An 18,334-nucleotide genomic window follows, 5' to 3' on the forward strand; every position below is an offset into this window, starting at 1 on the left:
TCTAGTTTATCGATATTATCAGGCATAATAATGATAATTCCCAGTAAATTAAAACTCATAAAACTAACCGGGATAATGGCCGAGTGCTTCGTAATGCAGGCAAGGCGACCATCCGAGAACGATAAACTCTAAATAATTCATCTGAGAGGGTAGCCGAGCAGTGAGGGACTTCGACTCTATTTTTGGCAACATATTGCCCTATATATTGCATTAATCTTCTTGGTATTGAGGATCCGAGGATAAACCGGGGAATCCGTGTGGTTTAGGGATTAGCCCAACTATCAATGGGGAATTCTCCTCGGATAGATTCTAATGTCCATGTAACGTCCAGGTCGTGCCCAAACCCATGTTATCTCTTCTAGGTAGTCAGTTTCCCAATAAGCTCGAGTCCGAGGACCATGCAAGGCCTTGGTTCTGTCCAAAACTTGTAAGTTTTTCTTTTGAGTACTTGGTTTCCCCATAGGCTTGAATCCGAGGACCATGCAAGGCCTTGGTTCTGTCCAAAACTTGTAAGTTTTCTTTTGAGTACTTGGTTTCCCCATAGACTTGAGTCCGAGGACCATGCAAGGTCTTGGTTCTGTCCAAAACTTGTAAGTTTTCTTTTGAGTACTTGGTTTCCCCATAGGCTTGAGTCCGAGGACCATGCAAGACCTTGGTTCTGTCCAAAACTTGTAGTTTTTCTTTTGAGTACTTGGTTTCCCCATAGGCTTGAGTCCGAGGACCATGCAAGGCCTTGGTTCTGTCCAAAACTTGTAAGTTTTCTTTTGAGTACTTGGTTTCCCCATAGGCTTGAGTCCGAGGACCATGCAAGGCCTTGGTTCTGTCCAAAACTTGTAAGTTTTCTTTTGAGTACTTGGTTTCCCCATAGGCTTGAGTCCGAGGACCATGCAAGGCCTTGGTTCTGTCCAAAACTTGTAGTTTTCTTTTGAGTACTTGGTTTCCCCATAGGCTTGAGTCCGAGGACCATGCAAGACCTTGGTTCTGTCCAAAACTTGTAGTTTTTCTTTTGAGTACTTGGTTTCCCCATAGGCTTGAGTCCGAGGACCATGCAAGGCCTTGGTTCTGTCCAAAACTTGTAAGTTTTCTTTTGAGTACTTGGTTTCCCCATAGGCTTGAGTCCGAGGACCATGCAAGGCCTTGGTTCTGTCCAAAACTTGTAAGTTTTCTTTTGAGTACTTGGTTTCCCCATAGGCTTGAGTCCGAGGACCATGCAAGGCCTTGGTTCTGTCCAAAACTTGTAGTTTTCTTTTGAGTACTTGGTTTCCCCATAGGCTTGAGTCCGAGGACCATGCAAGGCCTTGGTTCTGTCCAAAACTTGTAAGTTTTCTTTTGAGTACTTGGTTTCCCCATAGGCTTGAGTCCGAGGACCATGCAAGGCATTGGTTCTGTCCAAAACTTGTAAGTTTTTCTTTTGAGTACTTGGTTTCCCCATAGGCTTGAGTCCGAGGACCATGCAAGGCCTTGGTTCTGTCCAAAACTTGTAAGTTTTTCTTTTGAGTACTTGGTTTCCCCATAGGCTTGAGTCCGAGGACCATGCAAGGCCTTGGTTCTGTCCAAAACTTGTAGTTTTCTTTTGAGCACTTGGTTTCCCCATAGGCTTGAGTCCGAGGACCATGCAAGGCCTTGGTTCTGTCCAAAACTTGTAAGTTTTTCTTTTGAGTACTTGGTTTCCCCATAGGCTTGAGTCCGAGGACCATGCAACCTTGGTTCTGTCCAAAACTTGTAAGTTTTTCTTTTGAGTACTTGGTTTCCCCATAGGCTTGAGTCCAAGGACCATGCAAGGCCTTGGTTCTGTCCAAAACTTGTAAGTTTTCTTTTGAGTACTTGGTTTCCCCATAGGCTTGAGTCCGAGGACCATGCAAGGCCTTGGTTCTGTCCAAAACTTGTAAGTTTTCTTTTGAGTACTTGGTTTCCCCATAGGCTTGAGTCCGAGGACCATGCAAGGCCTTGGTTTTGTCCAAAACTTGTAGTTTTCTTTTGAGTACTTGGTTTCCCCATAGGCTTGAGTCCGAGGACCATGCAAGGCCTTGGTTCTGTCCAAAACTTGTAAGTTTTCTTTTGAGTACTTAGTTTCCCAATAGGCTTGAGTCCGAGGACCATGCAAGGTCTTGGTTCTGTCCAAAACTTGTAATTTTAAGTAGTTTTTTTTTTTTTTTTTGTATTTATTTATTTTTCGAGGGTTAGCCCCTCGACCAAGATGGGAGGCGTTAGTTTGATGTTGAAAGCCCCTAGAGCTGCCCATGTCATTGACACTGCGAGGCGTAGCCCCTAGCGGAAATTTATGTCGGAATAACAACATCGTGTTGCTGGAAATGATGGAGCTCTTGCAGACCCTTGCTTAACAGAGACTTGACTCCACCGCCACCGGCGCCAACGCGCAAGCCTTCCCACAGACGGCGCCAATTGTAAGGACACAATCATTTAACGGCCCAAGAATAACGTTGGACTCATACATAAAAGATCCCTCACAATATGATTTGTAGAGAGTGGGCTTAAAAGGCTTGCCTTTGATCGCTGGGCAACGGTCTGGTCCTGATTTTAGGGGGGGGCTCATGCAGAAGTGGGTTTGGCCTGAACATCCAAGCCTTATAACGATGTAGCCTGAAGGGTTTGACTCCTAGGACTCAGTCTGAGGAGCATCAAGTTCTTTCCATTCTTCCCCTCTTTTTCCGCCTCTCCTTTTCTTTGGCTTTAGTTTCCTTTTATACTCGTATTCCTCCCCCTCTTTAGGGTCCACGTGTAGATTTAGATTTATGGTGCTGATACTTGTCCCATCAGCCCCTCCCTAAAGTCGTTGGGAGTGGTTGTAAAGGCTGGAAAGCAGGGTTCAGTTAGTTGCAGAACACTTAATGCATTGGCAGCAGCTTTTTCTTAGATATTTTCATGCTTCTTTTTGTCCTTTTCTTTCTTAATACTTATCCTCTTTCGTGGAGTGGTCCGATGCGTCAGTTTCTGATGGCTGACCGTCCCCTTTCTCCTCGGCCTGGCCTGTCCGAGGAGGAGTTCTTCCTTGGGCTGGGCCCTTGGGCCTTTTTTGGGGCTTTCACTATGCGTTCTCGACAACAAGTCTCCTCGGCTTAGGCCTTGGGCCCTGATGTAGAGCGGGCTTGGGCCATGAATTCTCAAGCCCCACAACTTTATATATATATATATATATATTTTTTTTTTTAAATAAATAAATAAATAATGATGGACATTTGAGTGTAAGATTTCTTTTGTATTGTGATGTTTAACTATAGTGCTATTTTACATCAATTTAAAAGGGTTCAATGTGAATGCCCTCATATAACCGATAAATGCCATACTTATTACACAAAATTACTACTTTTGTGAGGTATGAAAAGAGATTGATAGATACCTTACTTCCAATTTCTTTCCTTGGAAAAGCTAATTTTCCAGCTCAATAAAATACTAAAATTATAGAGTTTATTCAATCGGGAATTTTAGTCCATAGCCTAATTTCACCAAATTAAAGATGATTGGCAATTTGGCATAGTCATCTACCGAAAAATGTTAGTGCCACTATAAGTCAGCACAACGTTTTGCCACAATTTTCTCATATAATGAATTTGTGAGTAGGCAAAAAAAAAATAATGGATCCATATAAGTTCACAACTCTTCTTTTTTTTCTTCTTCTTCTTCTTCTTTTTTTTTTTTTTTGTTTGGACGAACACAACTCGTTAAATGTGCATAAATTATAACAAAAGTTGTGTTATTTGATAAAGTCTTAACATTGTTGCAGCCTACCAAGTTGGCATCACTGTATGTGTTTAGAAAAATCTTCTTCGGGATAGCTTTCATTATTGTTCTGTCAGTATCCTTAATTAACAATGATATTTGTCATCAGTCAAAGAGAAGCCACCCCATCTGGAAAAAAAATGAATCATCCATGTTGAACTGCCCTCTGTAACTAGACAAGGACCATGCCCCCAAGTCGTGTATGATTCTACAAAAAAATTTTAGACCATAAACTTTATACCACAGTTTGCCAATTCTATCCCATCGCTAGCCATGAAGGGTGAATAAAAATTGAGAGGTCAGTCAATCAATTATAGCATATTATATAGAATAATTGATAAACAGTAAATAATGCAATGGGTCAATAATGAGAGGAATCTTTAAGCCCTAGTTACAGTAAATAGTGTTTTAAACATCTAGACTTAATACACCATAAAATGTGAGTTGTAGTCTTAAAATCTCAAAATTTCAACTTTTGCCTTAAAAAAGCTGTTTTCAAAAGTTCTTTTAGTGAAATTCCTGAACGTTTGTCAATCTCAACTAAAGTACTTTTCGACTCCTTCCTTCAAAATGGGAGTCTATTACTCAAATTTCTTTCTTTGCATGTTATTTACAATCTTGATCGAGGTATTATTTGGGATTTTTGAAATACACCTTATGTGATAATTCACAATAATAAAATCAACTTGTTTGTTATAAAAATAGGACATAAATTTTTCAAAAAAGATGCGAAAAAAGATAGTTTTTATATTAGGTTCTTTGTATTTATCGGTATGAAATAGTACCCTCAATAATATTGGAGAAATACTTGGATAATTTTCCATCCTGATCACATCATGGTTAAGTGGAATGGTAGAACTTGGCATGGAAAGTTTGTTCCGCTAATTTCCAAAGGAAGGCCAATCAGATATAGAATCTTTTTTTCTTTTTTCTTTTTTTTTCTTTGGGGGATCCAAGGATGGACCATTGATTTATTGACTGAGCCAAGAGCAATTATATCAGTTTGTGCAAAAGATTCAATCTATTTTACACAAAAAACCTACTTTTTCTATTTTACACTATCTTTTTTACAAAACACCCACATCAATTTATCTATTATACACACTTTTTTCTTAAAATAATATTTTCTCTCACTTTTTTTATTATTTCCCACTTACCCCCACCAAACCCTTCTTTTTTTCTCTGAATAACCCCTTCTTCTTCTTCACACTCTCCTTATCTTTATCTCCTCTCTATCTCCGCCTCTCTTTCTTCTCCATCTTCTCTTTTTTTTTTTTTTTTTTTGAGAATCTTTTTCCTTCCTCTTTTCCGTCAACCCATCACAAGCGGTCCATCAACATCCTTCTTTTTCCTTTGAATAACCCCTTCTTCACACCATCCTTATCTCTATCTCTGCCTCTCTTTCTTCTCCTTCTTTTTTTTTTTTTTTTTTTTTTTTTTTTTTTTTTGAGAATCTTTTTCTTTCCTTTTCTCCATCAACCCATTATAAGCACTCCATCAACACTGATCTCCATCAACACTGATCTCCGTCAACCCATCACCGATCTCCATCAACACCAATCCACATCAACCCATTACCGATCTCCATCAACACCGATCCAACGATTTTGTTCCAGTGGTTGATTTTTTTTGTTGATTTTGTGGTTGATTATTTATTTTTGTACTTGATTTTTGATTTTGTGTCTGTGGGAGTGTGTGGTATCAGTGGAAGAAAGAACATGAGAGGGAGGGTTAGTTTTGTAGATGAAGAAGAGAGAGAAAAAAAAGGAGCAAATCAAAAATTAATAAAATATTAAATGCACATGCTGCAGTAGCCGTGCATATATGCACGGTTACTGTAGTAATTGTGCATTTATGCACAATTTTGCACCCACTGATATGGGTGTTTTTTTGCTCAGAATGTGTAAGATCAGTTAGAAAAAAGAGTTATGTTTCTACTTTCTACCCACTAAATTCTCTCCAACTTACTCATTTTCTTCTTAGGATTTCATACAATTTGGACATATGTTGATGTGTAAACACAGCCCACCACTAAAACTTAGAACTTAGTGAAAAGTAATCATATTATCACTTGTCATGTGTCTAAGTCGTGTCAAAATGCGTGATTTTAGACTTTTTGTTTTACTTAATTTTCTGCAACACAAAATCCTAGAGAAGTATAATAAACTATAGATTATGCTACAAGGATAAATAGGAAGAATTTCTGTTCCAAATACAAAATCAACCATCAACAATATTTGAGACAACAAATTTCATAATTTTTTTTAGAACTTGTTGATAAATCATAATTAGTAATTCACTTACACATAAGATCATCATTGACATCACTATTATTATACTTCAATCTCAATCTATCACCTCAATAGTTATTAGACTTATTAGTTATTAACCAATTTTTCACAACCCTCTTCGTAATTTGCAAAGATTATAAGTATTAAGTATTTTTGTTTTTAATGCAAAATTATGAGCCACCAGTATTGGCCTGTGCTGTTGCTGAAATTTTATCACAAATATCTGGAGAGGAATCGTCTTCAAAGCTTAAGTGGGATAGCAAAACTTTAACACACAAAAAAAAAAAAATGTATTTATTATTTATTTTTTTTACTGAATAGATTATAAGTATAAAATACTATAAATTATGACTACAGCAACATCACCGTTTATAAATTTCAAATTTCTGGCCTGTATTTTGTTTTATGTAAATCTCCTTTTTACCCCAAAAAAAAAAAATGACCTTTATATAAATAAAAAAGTAATTGTAAATCAGAACTATGGCAGAGAAAAGTCCATGAACAAATGTTATTGAGAAAGCACAGTTGCAAATATAAATAGATCACCATCTATAGAATAAGAGGAATCATACACTTGCTTTTATATCCATTAAGACTCCAATGGCTTTTCTTGCATGGCTAAAGGAGAGCTTCCAACCCTTCTTACTCATCGCATCCATTTTCCTAGTGGTGTTGCTGAATATTTTCTTGAAGTTGAAATCAGGAAAAAGAAAATTCAATCTCCCACCAAATCCTCCAAAGCTACCTATCATTGGTAATCTTCACCAACTTGGCAACATGCCTCATCTCTCTCTCCAGTGTCTTGCTCAAAAGTTTGGACCAATCATGTACCTTCAACTTGGTGAGGTCCCAACAGTTGTTGTTTCCTCAGCTAGACTAGCCAAGGAAGTAATGAAAACCCATGATCTGGCACTGTCAAGCCGTCCACAAATCTTTTCAGCCAAGCACCTCTTCTATGATTGCACTGATGTTGTTTTTTCCCCATATGGTGCATATTGGAGGCATATTAGGAAAATATGCATACTTGAACTACTAAGTGCCAAAAGGGTTCAATCATATAGCTTTGTTAGAGAAGAAGAAGTAGCACGTTTGGTATGTAGAGTTGCTGAATCATATCCCAGCACCACCAATCTAACCAAGATGCTTGGACTATATGCAAATGATGTCCTTTGCAGGGTTGCATTTGGGAGGGATTTCTCAGCAGGAGGAGAATATGATCGTCATGGCTTCCAAAAGATGCTTGAGGAGTATCAAGTTTTGCTTGGAGGATTTAGCATAGGAGATTTCTTCCCTTCCATGGAGTTTATACACAGCTTAACAGGCATGAAATCAAGACTTCAGAGTACTTTTCAACGCTTTGATAAACTCTTTGACCAGTTGCTGACTGAGCATGCAAATCCCAATAGAGAAAAAGAGGAGAATAAGGATCTTGTGGATGTTTTACTCGATATACAGAAGGATGGCTCTGATGAAATGCCACTCACCACGGATAATATTAAAGCCATCATCTTGGTCAGTGAACACTTACTCTTCCTTCATAGCCATAAAGTCCCAACTTACAAATTGCTGTTGAATAGTTTTGGGTAATGTTAGATAAAAAATTTCACAACATCCAACCTACTTGTAATTGAAGCAATATCACTTCCATATGAACTCATTACTTTTATTAGCACCAATCACAAAATGCTACTTCAGTCTTATCTTATTCATAAATTACTGACATCACATGTTGTCATAGGAGAAATCACTTTTACATATTAGCACCAACCATAACATGTCACTTCACTAATTGTAAAATAATTTTGTGATTTAAGACTTATTGGAAAGTCTAAGCACGCATGTTACACTGATTAGTATTGTTACTGCAATTGCAGGATATGTTTGCTGCAGGAACTGATACAACTTTCATCACCCTTGACTGGGGAATGACAGAACTTATCATGAACCCTAAAGTCCTGCAAAGGGCACAAGCCGAAGTCCGAAGCATTGTTGGGGAGAGAAGAGCTGTTTTGGAGAGTGATCTGCCTCAGCTACACTATATGAAAGCTCTCATCAAAGAGATCTTTCGATTGCATCCTCCTGCTCCAGTATTAGTCCCAAGAGAATCCATGGAAGAAGTGAACATTGACAGCTACAATATCCCAGCCAAAACACGGTTTTTTGTCAATGCTTGGGCAATAGGGAGAGACCCAGAATCTTGGGAAAATCCGTATGTATTTGAACCAGAAAGATTTATGGGTAGCACTGTTGATTTCAAGGGACAGAATTTTGAGCTGATACCTTTTGGTGCCGGTAGAAGAAGCTGCCCAGCTATCACATTTGGAACAGCAAGTGTTGAGCTTGCTCTGGCTCAACTTCTCCACAGCTTTGATTGGGAGCTTCCCCCTGGTATTACAGCTAAAGATTTAGATATGACAGAGGTTTTTGGCATCACAATGCATAGGATAGCTGATCTGATTGTGATTGCCAAACCACGCTTTCCCTTGGACCATGCAAATGATAATCCAAAGATTTAGTCATCTGTTCATCCATGCCAAAAGAGGAGAAAAACAAAGTACTCTGCCAAACAGGAGGAGAAATAGATATTATCTTTCCTAATCAATATGTTAGAGCAAGCAAGGGAGGTAGCTCACAAGGTATTATGGAATAAAAATATCTGATGTCTTGCCTTAATCTCATATAATGCATTTTCTACATTTGAAACGAGAGCAATACTAAGGACAATTTTTTTTTCAAATTTGTTAAGGTGCCAAGATGTGAGCTTGATAATGAAACTTCAATTTTATGTGGACATTACTTTATTATGCATCAATCATAATAGATCGTGTTAACTTACGAAAAATTTGTGTCCTAGACTTAGTGAAATAAGGAAACTGGTAATTATTGAGCTTGCATCTGCATATGAACCTAAAGGCCTAAACAATTCCATTGATTCACACGGTAGTATATGTTAATCACGTAAGGATAAAGAATTTAATTGTGTTACAGAAAGTAATAATCAAAAATGAAGTCAAGCACTTATTGTCTTCCAAGCTAAAGATGTACTGGATGAAGAAATGTAGACACTTTGGTAAGCTAACACCTGCAATCATTAGATCTTCAACCCACAAACACACCTTCATTCTACTCCATTCTAATGGAGGGAGGAGGTGCTTTTTGAGATAAATCTAATTGGCACAAGGAAATGAGGACACATAGTCGCCAAGTCATGGACTTTAATTCAATAAGTCATTTGCGTTCCAACCAGCAACAAGACAGCCCTAGCTTTTCATGGTTCAAAGTGAGTACAATAAATCAGCAAAGGCTAGTGTTGGCATCATCTTCTGGTTTGGTAGAATGCTTGGTGAGATTGTGAATTGGGCAACTAGCATGCATACTTTAATGCATAATAATAGAGTTGGCCGTCAACCTACCACTACCCTCCTCCTTTTCCTGGGTTTGGGATCAGCTATGAACAAAATATATAACACTAAGCACAGAAACAGACACCAAGTACAAACAATGATATTTTATTGATCTATAGCACTGAATTATATATTTTTCCATTTGAATAAAAAATAAAACAAGAAGTCTCAGTCAATTTATTTTTCTCCTTTTATTATATTTTTCTATAGGAAAAAAAATAGATTAGATTGTTACCCAAGAAATTCAAAGCCCCTGCCAATTCTACAAAGTTTAAAAGGTTGAGGACCTTCTCTGATAAGTCATAAGATCCTGCACCACACAAGATGAAACTCATTATATTATTCACCAATTCATCTTTGATCGACAGAAAGCAATAAGAAAGAAAAGGGAATTTATTACTAATCATAAAAATAAGAAAGAACGTGAAATAGAATCATTATAAAAAAGAAGTCCCTCGACCACTCATAACAAATACTTCCTCTCCAGCATTATACATTAGTTCACAAGCAGCTATAGAGATCTGCCAGTGTAATATAGTCCAGAATGAGAGGTGATGAAATAGCATACAACATTCTGTTTGTTACACCCATTATTATATTCGAGTATGATTCTTCAACATCTAGTCAAGTTCTAAATGACTTACCTCTGTTGCTTGTTTAGGTTGGAATTCATGTTATTCCAAGAACATGAATTCAAACCTAAACAAGCAACAGAGGTAAGTAATATAGAACCTGACCAAGGGACAGCCACTGTCTGGAGAGAGATCACATGGTTTACAACTGAATTGAATTCATAAAAAAATAAATAAATAAATAAAAACCTGCAAAACTGGAAGTATACATTATACTTGCTTATCCCTTATATTAGTGTTTCATGCTCAGTGATGACTCAGCCTCTATGGCTTTAATGGATCGCTAAGATCTCTCCATAAGATAGTTTTTGTGAAGAAAATACAAGCATTGACTAGTGCAATCTTCATAGGCTAAGAAATTAACTTCTATCACCATTACTAAAAGCCTTTTCAGCCAATGGTTTAGCGTTATTCGGACATTCCTTGAATTTCAAACAGTCCCGTCAATTCCACACATTCAATTCTAAATATACTATTATATATATTCACACAATACAAGAATAAGCAGGGCCTGTGTGAAAAGTTGGGAGACATAATAAAGCAGACAACATAAAATCTTTGTTATATATTCGTGAATGTAATGATTTTCTGAGAATAACGAACCATAATCCATACAAAGTCCAAGCCTCCAAGGAAACTTATCCTAATAATTCAAAGGAGTCTCTTGGGCATGAGCATAAAATGCTAATCCCGTCAAGGGTGAACGCACCTAGATTACTTGGCACCTGGTTTTGGTGGATGGGGTCAGTTACCCATAAGTCTTACTAGTTTGAGGTGACTCCAAAGGGATATTCTTTTGAAAGGTTCCCTATTTTATTAAAACCCAAAAAAAGTTTCAAAGGAACTACGTTTTCATTATAGTCAAATATGGCATATTCCATGTCATACAAGCCTCCAAACACCAAAATTACTACTATCTTGATGCAAGTGAGACATGATATTGATGTTAATCAATGACCATTCATGATGTGATCCTTTACTACTGATGCATTAAAACCAAAATCAAGTATGGAAGGCAGGATAGAAATAGTTGTTCGATACCCATCACAAAAGTTGTGATATGTCGCAACTGAGTTCCAGCGTCAAGCTTGTTATCAACATCAAAGATTGGAATACAGGTTGAGCCTTTAACCCATGCCATCAAAAGAGGGAAAAGGAAATGATAATTCAGGAGTCATGGTAGAGACTTGTAATAATGTCCTAAGAAAAGGAAAAAGGAATAGAACATAGTACAAGAGTAAAAAATTGAGAGAACCAGTTTAGCAATGAGAAATATTTACATGAGACTAATTAATCTACCACAATAATTGGATAAGATGCTGGCAATATATGGTCTTTACCACTATTGCAAGCTATCACAACAATCACCAAATAAACTATAAAACGCATAAAATTTGTTGAATGATATTGCATGTTTATGTGGAACTGATAAGCATTGAGCCAAAAATAATATTCAAAAACAAAAAGTGAGAGTAGACCTGTCCACCATTTTGTGTTCAGTAGAGGGATGAACATCAAGTGGGGTTTTGTTAGATAGCTGAATTGCATACCCAGCTTCCCCAGGTGTAGGAACTTTCACTTTTTCTTCCCTGACCTATGGAAAACAGTAAAAACATGTTCCTGAGCCTCGCAATTTGAATTCATTTGGAAAGAGGTGCTTTGATCACCTCAAAGTGAATAAGCTGTAATTGATACAAAGATCAGCATAATCAATTTATCTAAACGATGGCTGCAAAGTTAGGCCTCATTGGCCAAGATATGGCCCAAGAAAGACAAAGGGGTCTTTACAAATCTCAAATTATGCATCTTGGTCAACCTCTTTTACAATGGCTATAGAGTCAGAAAGTTAAGTGAAGCCCCAAAGAACTGAAATATTAATCTTAGAGATCATACATGTCAAAGCACTCATACCTTTCATGAACTCTTAACAACCAATGATTTGCAAATAAATGTCTGGTCCAAGATTCTTAATAATTAATTTAAAAAATGAGTATCTAAACAATCTTCTTAGTAATTATCATTAAATTTCATTATAATCGAAAATCATTTCTGAAAATACTACAGTCTACCTATACATGTGGTGCCTTGTTCAGATGAGAAAGGCATTGCCTATGAATTTCCTGGGCAATTGTTTGACAATACTGACATGGTGACATATATCATCTCTTTTGTTCATTTCTACATGCCAGCACATGCTAAAGTCAACACATTTGGAGAGAGAATCCAGATTATCCCATTTTCTTTCACTTGTTAATTTTCCTGTCTATTGGAATCTTCCCAAGCAATGTGATATAGTCTATAGATTACCGAACCACCACTTAATTAATGGTGACTTCAATTATAAGCAGACCCAATAAATTCAATTTTAGGCAGGTTCATGCTAGTGATCAAAACCATAGTTCACTTAAAGCAAGACATTGCAATCCTTAAAAACCAAAGTGCTCAGTTAGCAAAAACAACATTTAGTTTCCTTACTAACCCATCTACTCCATGCCCAAAAGAAAGACGTAAATGCTGTTACTTTGGGATTCAAAACACCAGAGCTTCCCATCTCTTCCTGGCAGCAGCCATATCTTTCATTTGGATAGTACTCCAATGCTGAATTAGATACAAAGACAACCCACATTAGAAACAATGAGCAATATAACAACCACAAAAGGTCCATTGGTTACTGTGAAAATATAGTAAAAGAAAACTCAATATTGAATCCTAAGCCTTCCATAATTCACAGCATATTCTCTCAGTCAAGCTGATAATTTGTCATCAAGTAAACCAAAAAGACAGAAACTCTAACTTTTCTTTTCTTTTTTCTCATCTTCTTAGAACCCAAACATAGACAAAAACAAAACACTCATAAAAAAAAAAAACGAAACCCATCCATTAATCAGAACAAAGAAAAGTTGGAAATTTTGCATACCAAAACTTGGGTTTTCAAGAGGGTCAGAGTTTCAGAGAAAATAGTCTAAAAAAAAGCAAGACACTTGAATATATAAAGTAAGGATATGCTTATCCAGGATAATGTTCTGCTCGGAACAGCATTAATCCTGGTAAGAACCACTTCTTTTGGATTATTTTTTTGTTTATTGCCACAATATATATATATATATATATATATATCTTCACACAAATTTTTAAACTTTCTAAAATAGTCATATTTTTTAGTTAAATAATTTGAAATTTTAAAATACAAACGGATTAAAAGGGTAATTTACTATTTTTAAAAAAGTTCTTAAATTTTAGGTTTTTTCTTTTCTCTCTAAATTACCAAATTTTGTTTCTCAAAAGAAAAATTCCAAATTTTATTTTAAATGCAAAGTTTCAAACTTTTATCAACTCTCACGTAGAGAAAGATTCAAAAAATATGGACATTATTTTATCTCATTTTTAAACATTGTTTAAAAAATACTCACAATTATTTTATATTTTTTTTAGATAGATAAAAAAATAAAAAAGAACTTAATCGCACGTGCAATGCATTTGTGATGGGACTAGTGTGTGTATATATATATATATATCTCGTTGATAAAAAAATTTCATTACAACAAAGGCCAAAAAATAAACAGAATTTTTTTTTTTCAAAACAATTAAGTCTTAGGTGGTAATATTTTGTGTTTGCTTAGCTAATTTATAAATAGTACTGTGGGGCACAATAGTTTGTGGGCTCGGCCCGCTCGCTTATGGGGAGTCCACAGGCCCCAAACTGAAGGAGGCCAGGGCCTAGGCTCAAAAATAGTAAGCCCAAAGTGGCCCGAAGATACAGCCGAGGACAGCTTAGTCCTCGGCAAACCCAAAGTCTCATTGATGAAAGTGGCATACAAGCAAACTTAAAAGATCAGAAAATATCTCGGGGAAATAGTCCTTAATACCCTTCATTGATATGACATTGCACCTGACAGAACCGGATTCTTAGGCTTTATTGACCATCTCCAACCATTTCGGGATTAGACTGACGGGACAAATATCTGTCCTGGAAAAGTCGACCTTACACGTGGACGAAGGACAACGAACGTAGGCTAGTATAAAAGAAAACGTAAGGTAAAAAAGAAAGGGGGGGGGGATCCCATCTCACTTCCTGGGAAAAACTCTAGGGATGAGAAGGCCCGGACAATATATGTACACCACCACGGAAAACCCATCGCCGGGTAACCGGAGAAAGGCATTAGTGCTCCTCGGACATAATCCGAAGAGTCCAATTCCTCAAGTTACAAAGCTGTAGGGCTTGGATATCCTGACCATAGTCCTTTCTTACCTGAGTTCCCTAAAGGGGGGGGATCCCATCTCACTTCCTGGGAAAAACTCCAGGGATGAGAAGGCCCGGACAATATATGTACACCACCACGGAAAACCCATCGCCGGGTAACCGGAGAAAGGCATTAGTGCTCCTCGGACATAATCCGAAGAGTCCAATTCCTCAAGTTACAAAGCTGTAGGGCTTGGATATCCTGACCGTAGTCCTTTCTTACCTGAGTTCCCTAAAATCCAATTTGGACCAACGCCCTGTGACCAAACGCTAGCCTTTCAAGCCCATTCTCTACAAATTTTATTGTGAGGGATCCTTCACTTGCGAGCCCAACGTAATCGTTGGGCCATTTGAGAATCGTCACCCCACAATTGGCGCCGTCTGTGGGGAGGCTTGCGCGTTGGCACGGGTGGCGCATGAGTCAGCTCTCTAGCAAGCAGAGATTCGCGAGCTTTCCCCATCTCCGGCGACGTGCAGTTGTTGCTCTGACATAATCTTCTGCTAGGGGCTACGCCTTGCACTGCTAACGGCGCGGGCAGCTTTAGGGGCTTCCGGCCTCAAGCCAACTCTCCCCTCCCTGGCCTAGGGGTTAACCTTCGAAAAGTAAATAAGTATAGAAAAAAAAAATTACTTAAAAAGAAATCTTACAAGTTTTGGACAGAACCAAGGCCTTGCATGGTCCTCGGACCCAAGCCTATGGGGAAACCAAGTACAGAAAAGAGATCTTACAAGTTTTGGACAGAACCAAGGCCTTGTATGGTCCTCGGACCCAAGCCTATGGGGAAACCAAGTACAGAAAAGAGATCTTACAAGTTTTGGACAGAACCAAGGCCTTGCATGGTCCTCGGACCCAAGCCTATGGGGAAACCAAGTACAGAAAAGAGATCTTACAAGTTTTGGACAAAACCAAGGCCATGTATGGTCCTCGGACCCAAGCCTATGGGGAAACCAAGTACAGAAAAGAGATCCTACAAGTTTTGGATAGAACTAAGGCCTTGCATGGTCCTCGGACCCAAGCCTATGGGGAAACCAAGTACAGAAAAGAGATCTTACAAGTTTTGGACAGAACCAAGGCCTTGCATGGTCCTCGGACCCAAGCCTATGGGGAAACCAAGTACAGAAAAGAGATCTTACAAGTTTTGGACAGAACCAAGGCCTTGTATGGTCCTCGGACCCAAGCCTATGGGGAAACCTAGTACAGAAAAGAGATCTTACAAGTTTTGGACAGAACCAAGGCCTTGCATGGTCCTCGGACCCAAGCCTATGGGAAAACCGAGTACAGAAAAGAAATCTTACAAGTTTTGGACAGAACCAAGGCCTTGTATAGTCCTCGGACCCAAGCCTATGGGGAAACCAAGTACAAAAAAGAAATCTTACAAGTTTTGGACAGAACCAAGGCCTTGTATGGTCCTCGGACCCAAGCCTATGGGGAAACCAAGTACAAAAAAGAAATCTTACAAGTTTTGGACAGAACCAAGGCCTTGTATGGTCCTCGGACCCAAGCCTATGGGGAAACCAAGTACAAAAAAGAAATCTTACAAGTTTTGGACAGAACCAAGGCCTTGTATGGTCCTCGGGCCCAAGCCTATGGGGAAACCAAGTACAAAAAAGAAATCTTACAAGTTTTGGACAGAACCAAGGCCTTGTATGGTCCTCGGACCCAAGCCTATAGGGAAACCAAGTACACAGAAGCACAATCGGAGTTCCCTGCTTCCCAGTCGACTGCTTGGATGGATTATTTAGAGATTATCAGCCTTGGACGGTATTCACGCGCTTATCACAGAATATTCAACTGTTATCTCGGTTAGTTTCCTACGTTTGATTTACTATGAATTATCGATATAATGCCTGGTAGTATTGGTAAATTGGAGTTAGTTAGATTATGTTTCAAGCTATTTTGCTCTAAATATTCTTGAAGAAACACACACATAAGGCACACCCGTTCATAAAGTAGTGTTGTCAAAGGAACAGTGTTCAAAACAAGTAAAGAAATTTCCATTTTTACTAAAACAAAGAAATAGTACAGCGTACAATGAAAAGCTGGAATCAGTTTGTGTCAAAGCTCACTACATAACCAAAAAGAAAGGAGGATACAAGAGAATAAGATAAAGCCGGGGAAGTAGATCAGAGGAGAGGTTGGCTACAGCTCCAAGACCTTGTTCTTCCTCAATGCTTTCACATGCCCACAACTCAAACAGCAAAAGAGACCCAACTTGAGCCTGACACCGCTGAAGGAAAGGTGCAGGGAGTTAGAAGTTGAGGGGCTTTCTCTAAATATTTGCCTACCACAAGGCAGAGGCACTGATGGCGGAGAATCTTTCTTCTGACACGCCAAGATTCTGGCATGAACAAGACCTGCTTCGGATTTTGACTAAAAGGGGGAGAAACACCCTTTCCCCTCGGTTGAAATGGAGTATTCTCCTGAACTTATGCTTCATGTGCCCATACCTTACCATTTTGAGTCTCATGAGGACACAGTGCTTCTGCGGCGGAGAGAGTTCTTTCTTCCCAACCCTCGCCTTAAACATGTTATGCTAAGGGAGGATAGCACCAGATATGGGATTTATGATGTGGGAGAAAACTAAAGGATTGGTGCGTATATAAAGCAACTCTCTCTCCCTCCTATTTATTTGAAAAGACAAGGTGGTGGCAGTCAACTCACGTGGTGTCCCAAGGAACACTATAGACAAAATGGTTCTGGCTCAACTTCCAACGTCAACTGCAACCACAAGATTAAAGAAGTCTCGTAAAGGCGCACCTCGATCATTGGGACGTCAGAGAGTACTGCGTGGCCAGAGGTTGCAGAAATATCTCTTAATTCGTGGGGTAATTGAATTTGCGGCCCAGGCCCGCTTTGCGTGAGGGCCCAGGGACTGTGGCCCACGCCGAAAAATAGCCGTTGCCAAGGACAACCCCTGCTCGGCGCCTCGGGAAATGCCCGATGAAAGGGAGAATTTGAACTCAAAGAGTTTTGGACAGAACCTAGGACTTGCATGGTCCTCGGACTCAAGCCTAAGGGGAAACCAGGAACATAAAAGAAGAAAAAACATAAGTTTTGGACAGAACCTAGGACTTGCATGGTCCTCGGACTCAAGCCTATGGGGGAAATCAAGTACCTAAAAGAAAAAGCATAAGTCCTAAACAAAACCCAGGCTGTGCGAAGTCCTCGGACTCAGGCCTTTTGGGAAATCAACTACTCGGATGGAGAAGTTTCTCGGCTTAAATACTGGAAAAGGTTAAGGCCAGTGTGTTAAGAAGATGGCGAAACGACCTGATGATCGTCAGCCTAAGGAAACTGTTCATCGGGAGGGTGACATGTCCTCGGATAACTACTTCTTACACCTTATCGAGCACTTAGTCCCCATCTCGGCTAATTTTACGGAGAAGAACCTTATATAGAAAAGATGAAGGAGAAGGAAGAAGAATTGGAACACATGGAAGCACTTCAGCAAGCTCTTGTCGCTGAGGAGTGCAAAAGAAAAAGAAGATGGAGGACATGAGCAGGAAGGAGGAGAAGAAGAGGGAAGAAATGAAAAGAAAAAGAAAGGAGCAAAAGAGGGAGAAGGGGAATCAAAGGATGGCGCCAGTGAACAAAGAGAGGAAGAAGCAAGGGCATTTAGTCCCTGCCTCAATCCTAACTCTTAGCACACTGGAGCCATATTAGGTATGCTCATGAGAGAGCGGGTGGAGATGATAATGGAGGTTTTCGACTCAGTCACACCGAAAGTGGGATGTGACGAGTCCCTGCTTCGGATTTTGGCTAAAAGAATGGGGAGGCAAATCTTGAGTCTCCGCCATCCTTGCCCCGACCGAGCCATCTCAAGTTTTGTTAGGACATGGCGTTTCTGGGAGAGGAAGGGTTTATTCATGGCTGACTACTATGGTGGATGTATTATTGGATAGGGAATAACCAGATGGAAGAAGTGAACTCTGAGAAGGGCCTGAGGGATTCAGATATGAGAAAATCGCCTTTTGTCTTCTTTCTTTATATAGGGAACGAAGAAAAGAGTATATACCACGTTTAGATCC

The 18,334-nt window shown here is 38.9% G+C and overlaps 1 protein-coding gene and 2 long non-coding RNA genes across 7 annotated transcripts; 2 read left to right on the plus strand and 1 right to left on the minus strand.

Moving 5' to 3' along the window:
* The first annotated feature begins 506 nt into the window (after positions 1-506).
* On the plus strand, positions 507-1,557 carry LOC126702692 (uncharacterized). 3 transcript variants are annotated; one of them, XR_007647820.1, is made up of 3 exons: positions 507-837; positions 999-1,321; positions 1,404-1,529. It is a non-coding gene; the product is annotated as an uncharacterized LOC126702692 (long non-coding RNA). The 3 variants fall into 3 exon arrangements; XR_007647822.1 differs by having other exon boundaries at positions 644-837; positions 999-1,160; positions 1,486-1,557; XR_007647821.1 differs by having other exon boundaries at positions 644-837; positions 999-1,160.
* A 4,951-nt stretch (positions 1,558-6,508) lies between these two features.
* Positions 6,509-8,825, plus strand: LOC126702689 (cytochrome P450 71AP13-like). The gene is made up of 2 exons (XM_050401512.1): positions 6,509-7,541; positions 7,904-8,825. Exons 1-2 carry the CDS (start codon positions 6,630-6,632, stop codon positions 8,543-8,545), a joined length of 1,554 nt encoding a protein of 517 aa, XP_050257469.1. The 5' UTR covers positions 6,509-6,629; the 3' UTR covers positions 8,546-8,825.
* On the minus strand, positions 8,310-13,111 carry LOC126702691 (uncharacterized). Of its 3 annotated transcripts, XR_007647818.1 has the most exons (6): positions 12,983-13,111; positions 12,545-12,663; positions 11,544-11,659; positions 11,107-11,190; positions 9,669-9,743; positions 8,310-8,414 (listed from the first exon to the last, which is right to left on the minus strand). It is a non-coding gene; the product is annotated as an uncharacterized LOC126702691 (long non-coding RNA). The 3 variants fall into 3 exon arrangements; XR_007647819.1 differs by lacking the exon at positions 11,107-11,190 and having other exon boundaries at positions 11,544-11,654; XR_007647817.1 differs by lacking the exon at positions 11,107-11,190.
* Positions 13,112-18,334: the final 5,223 nt, after the last annotated feature.

This window comes from Quercus robur, chromosome 10 (genome assembly GCF_932294415.1).
Source record: "Quercus robur chromosome 10, dhQueRobu3.1, whole genome shotgun sequence".
NCBI lineage: Eukaryota > Viridiplantae > Streptophyta > Magnoliopsida > Fagales > Fagaceae > Quercus > Quercus robur.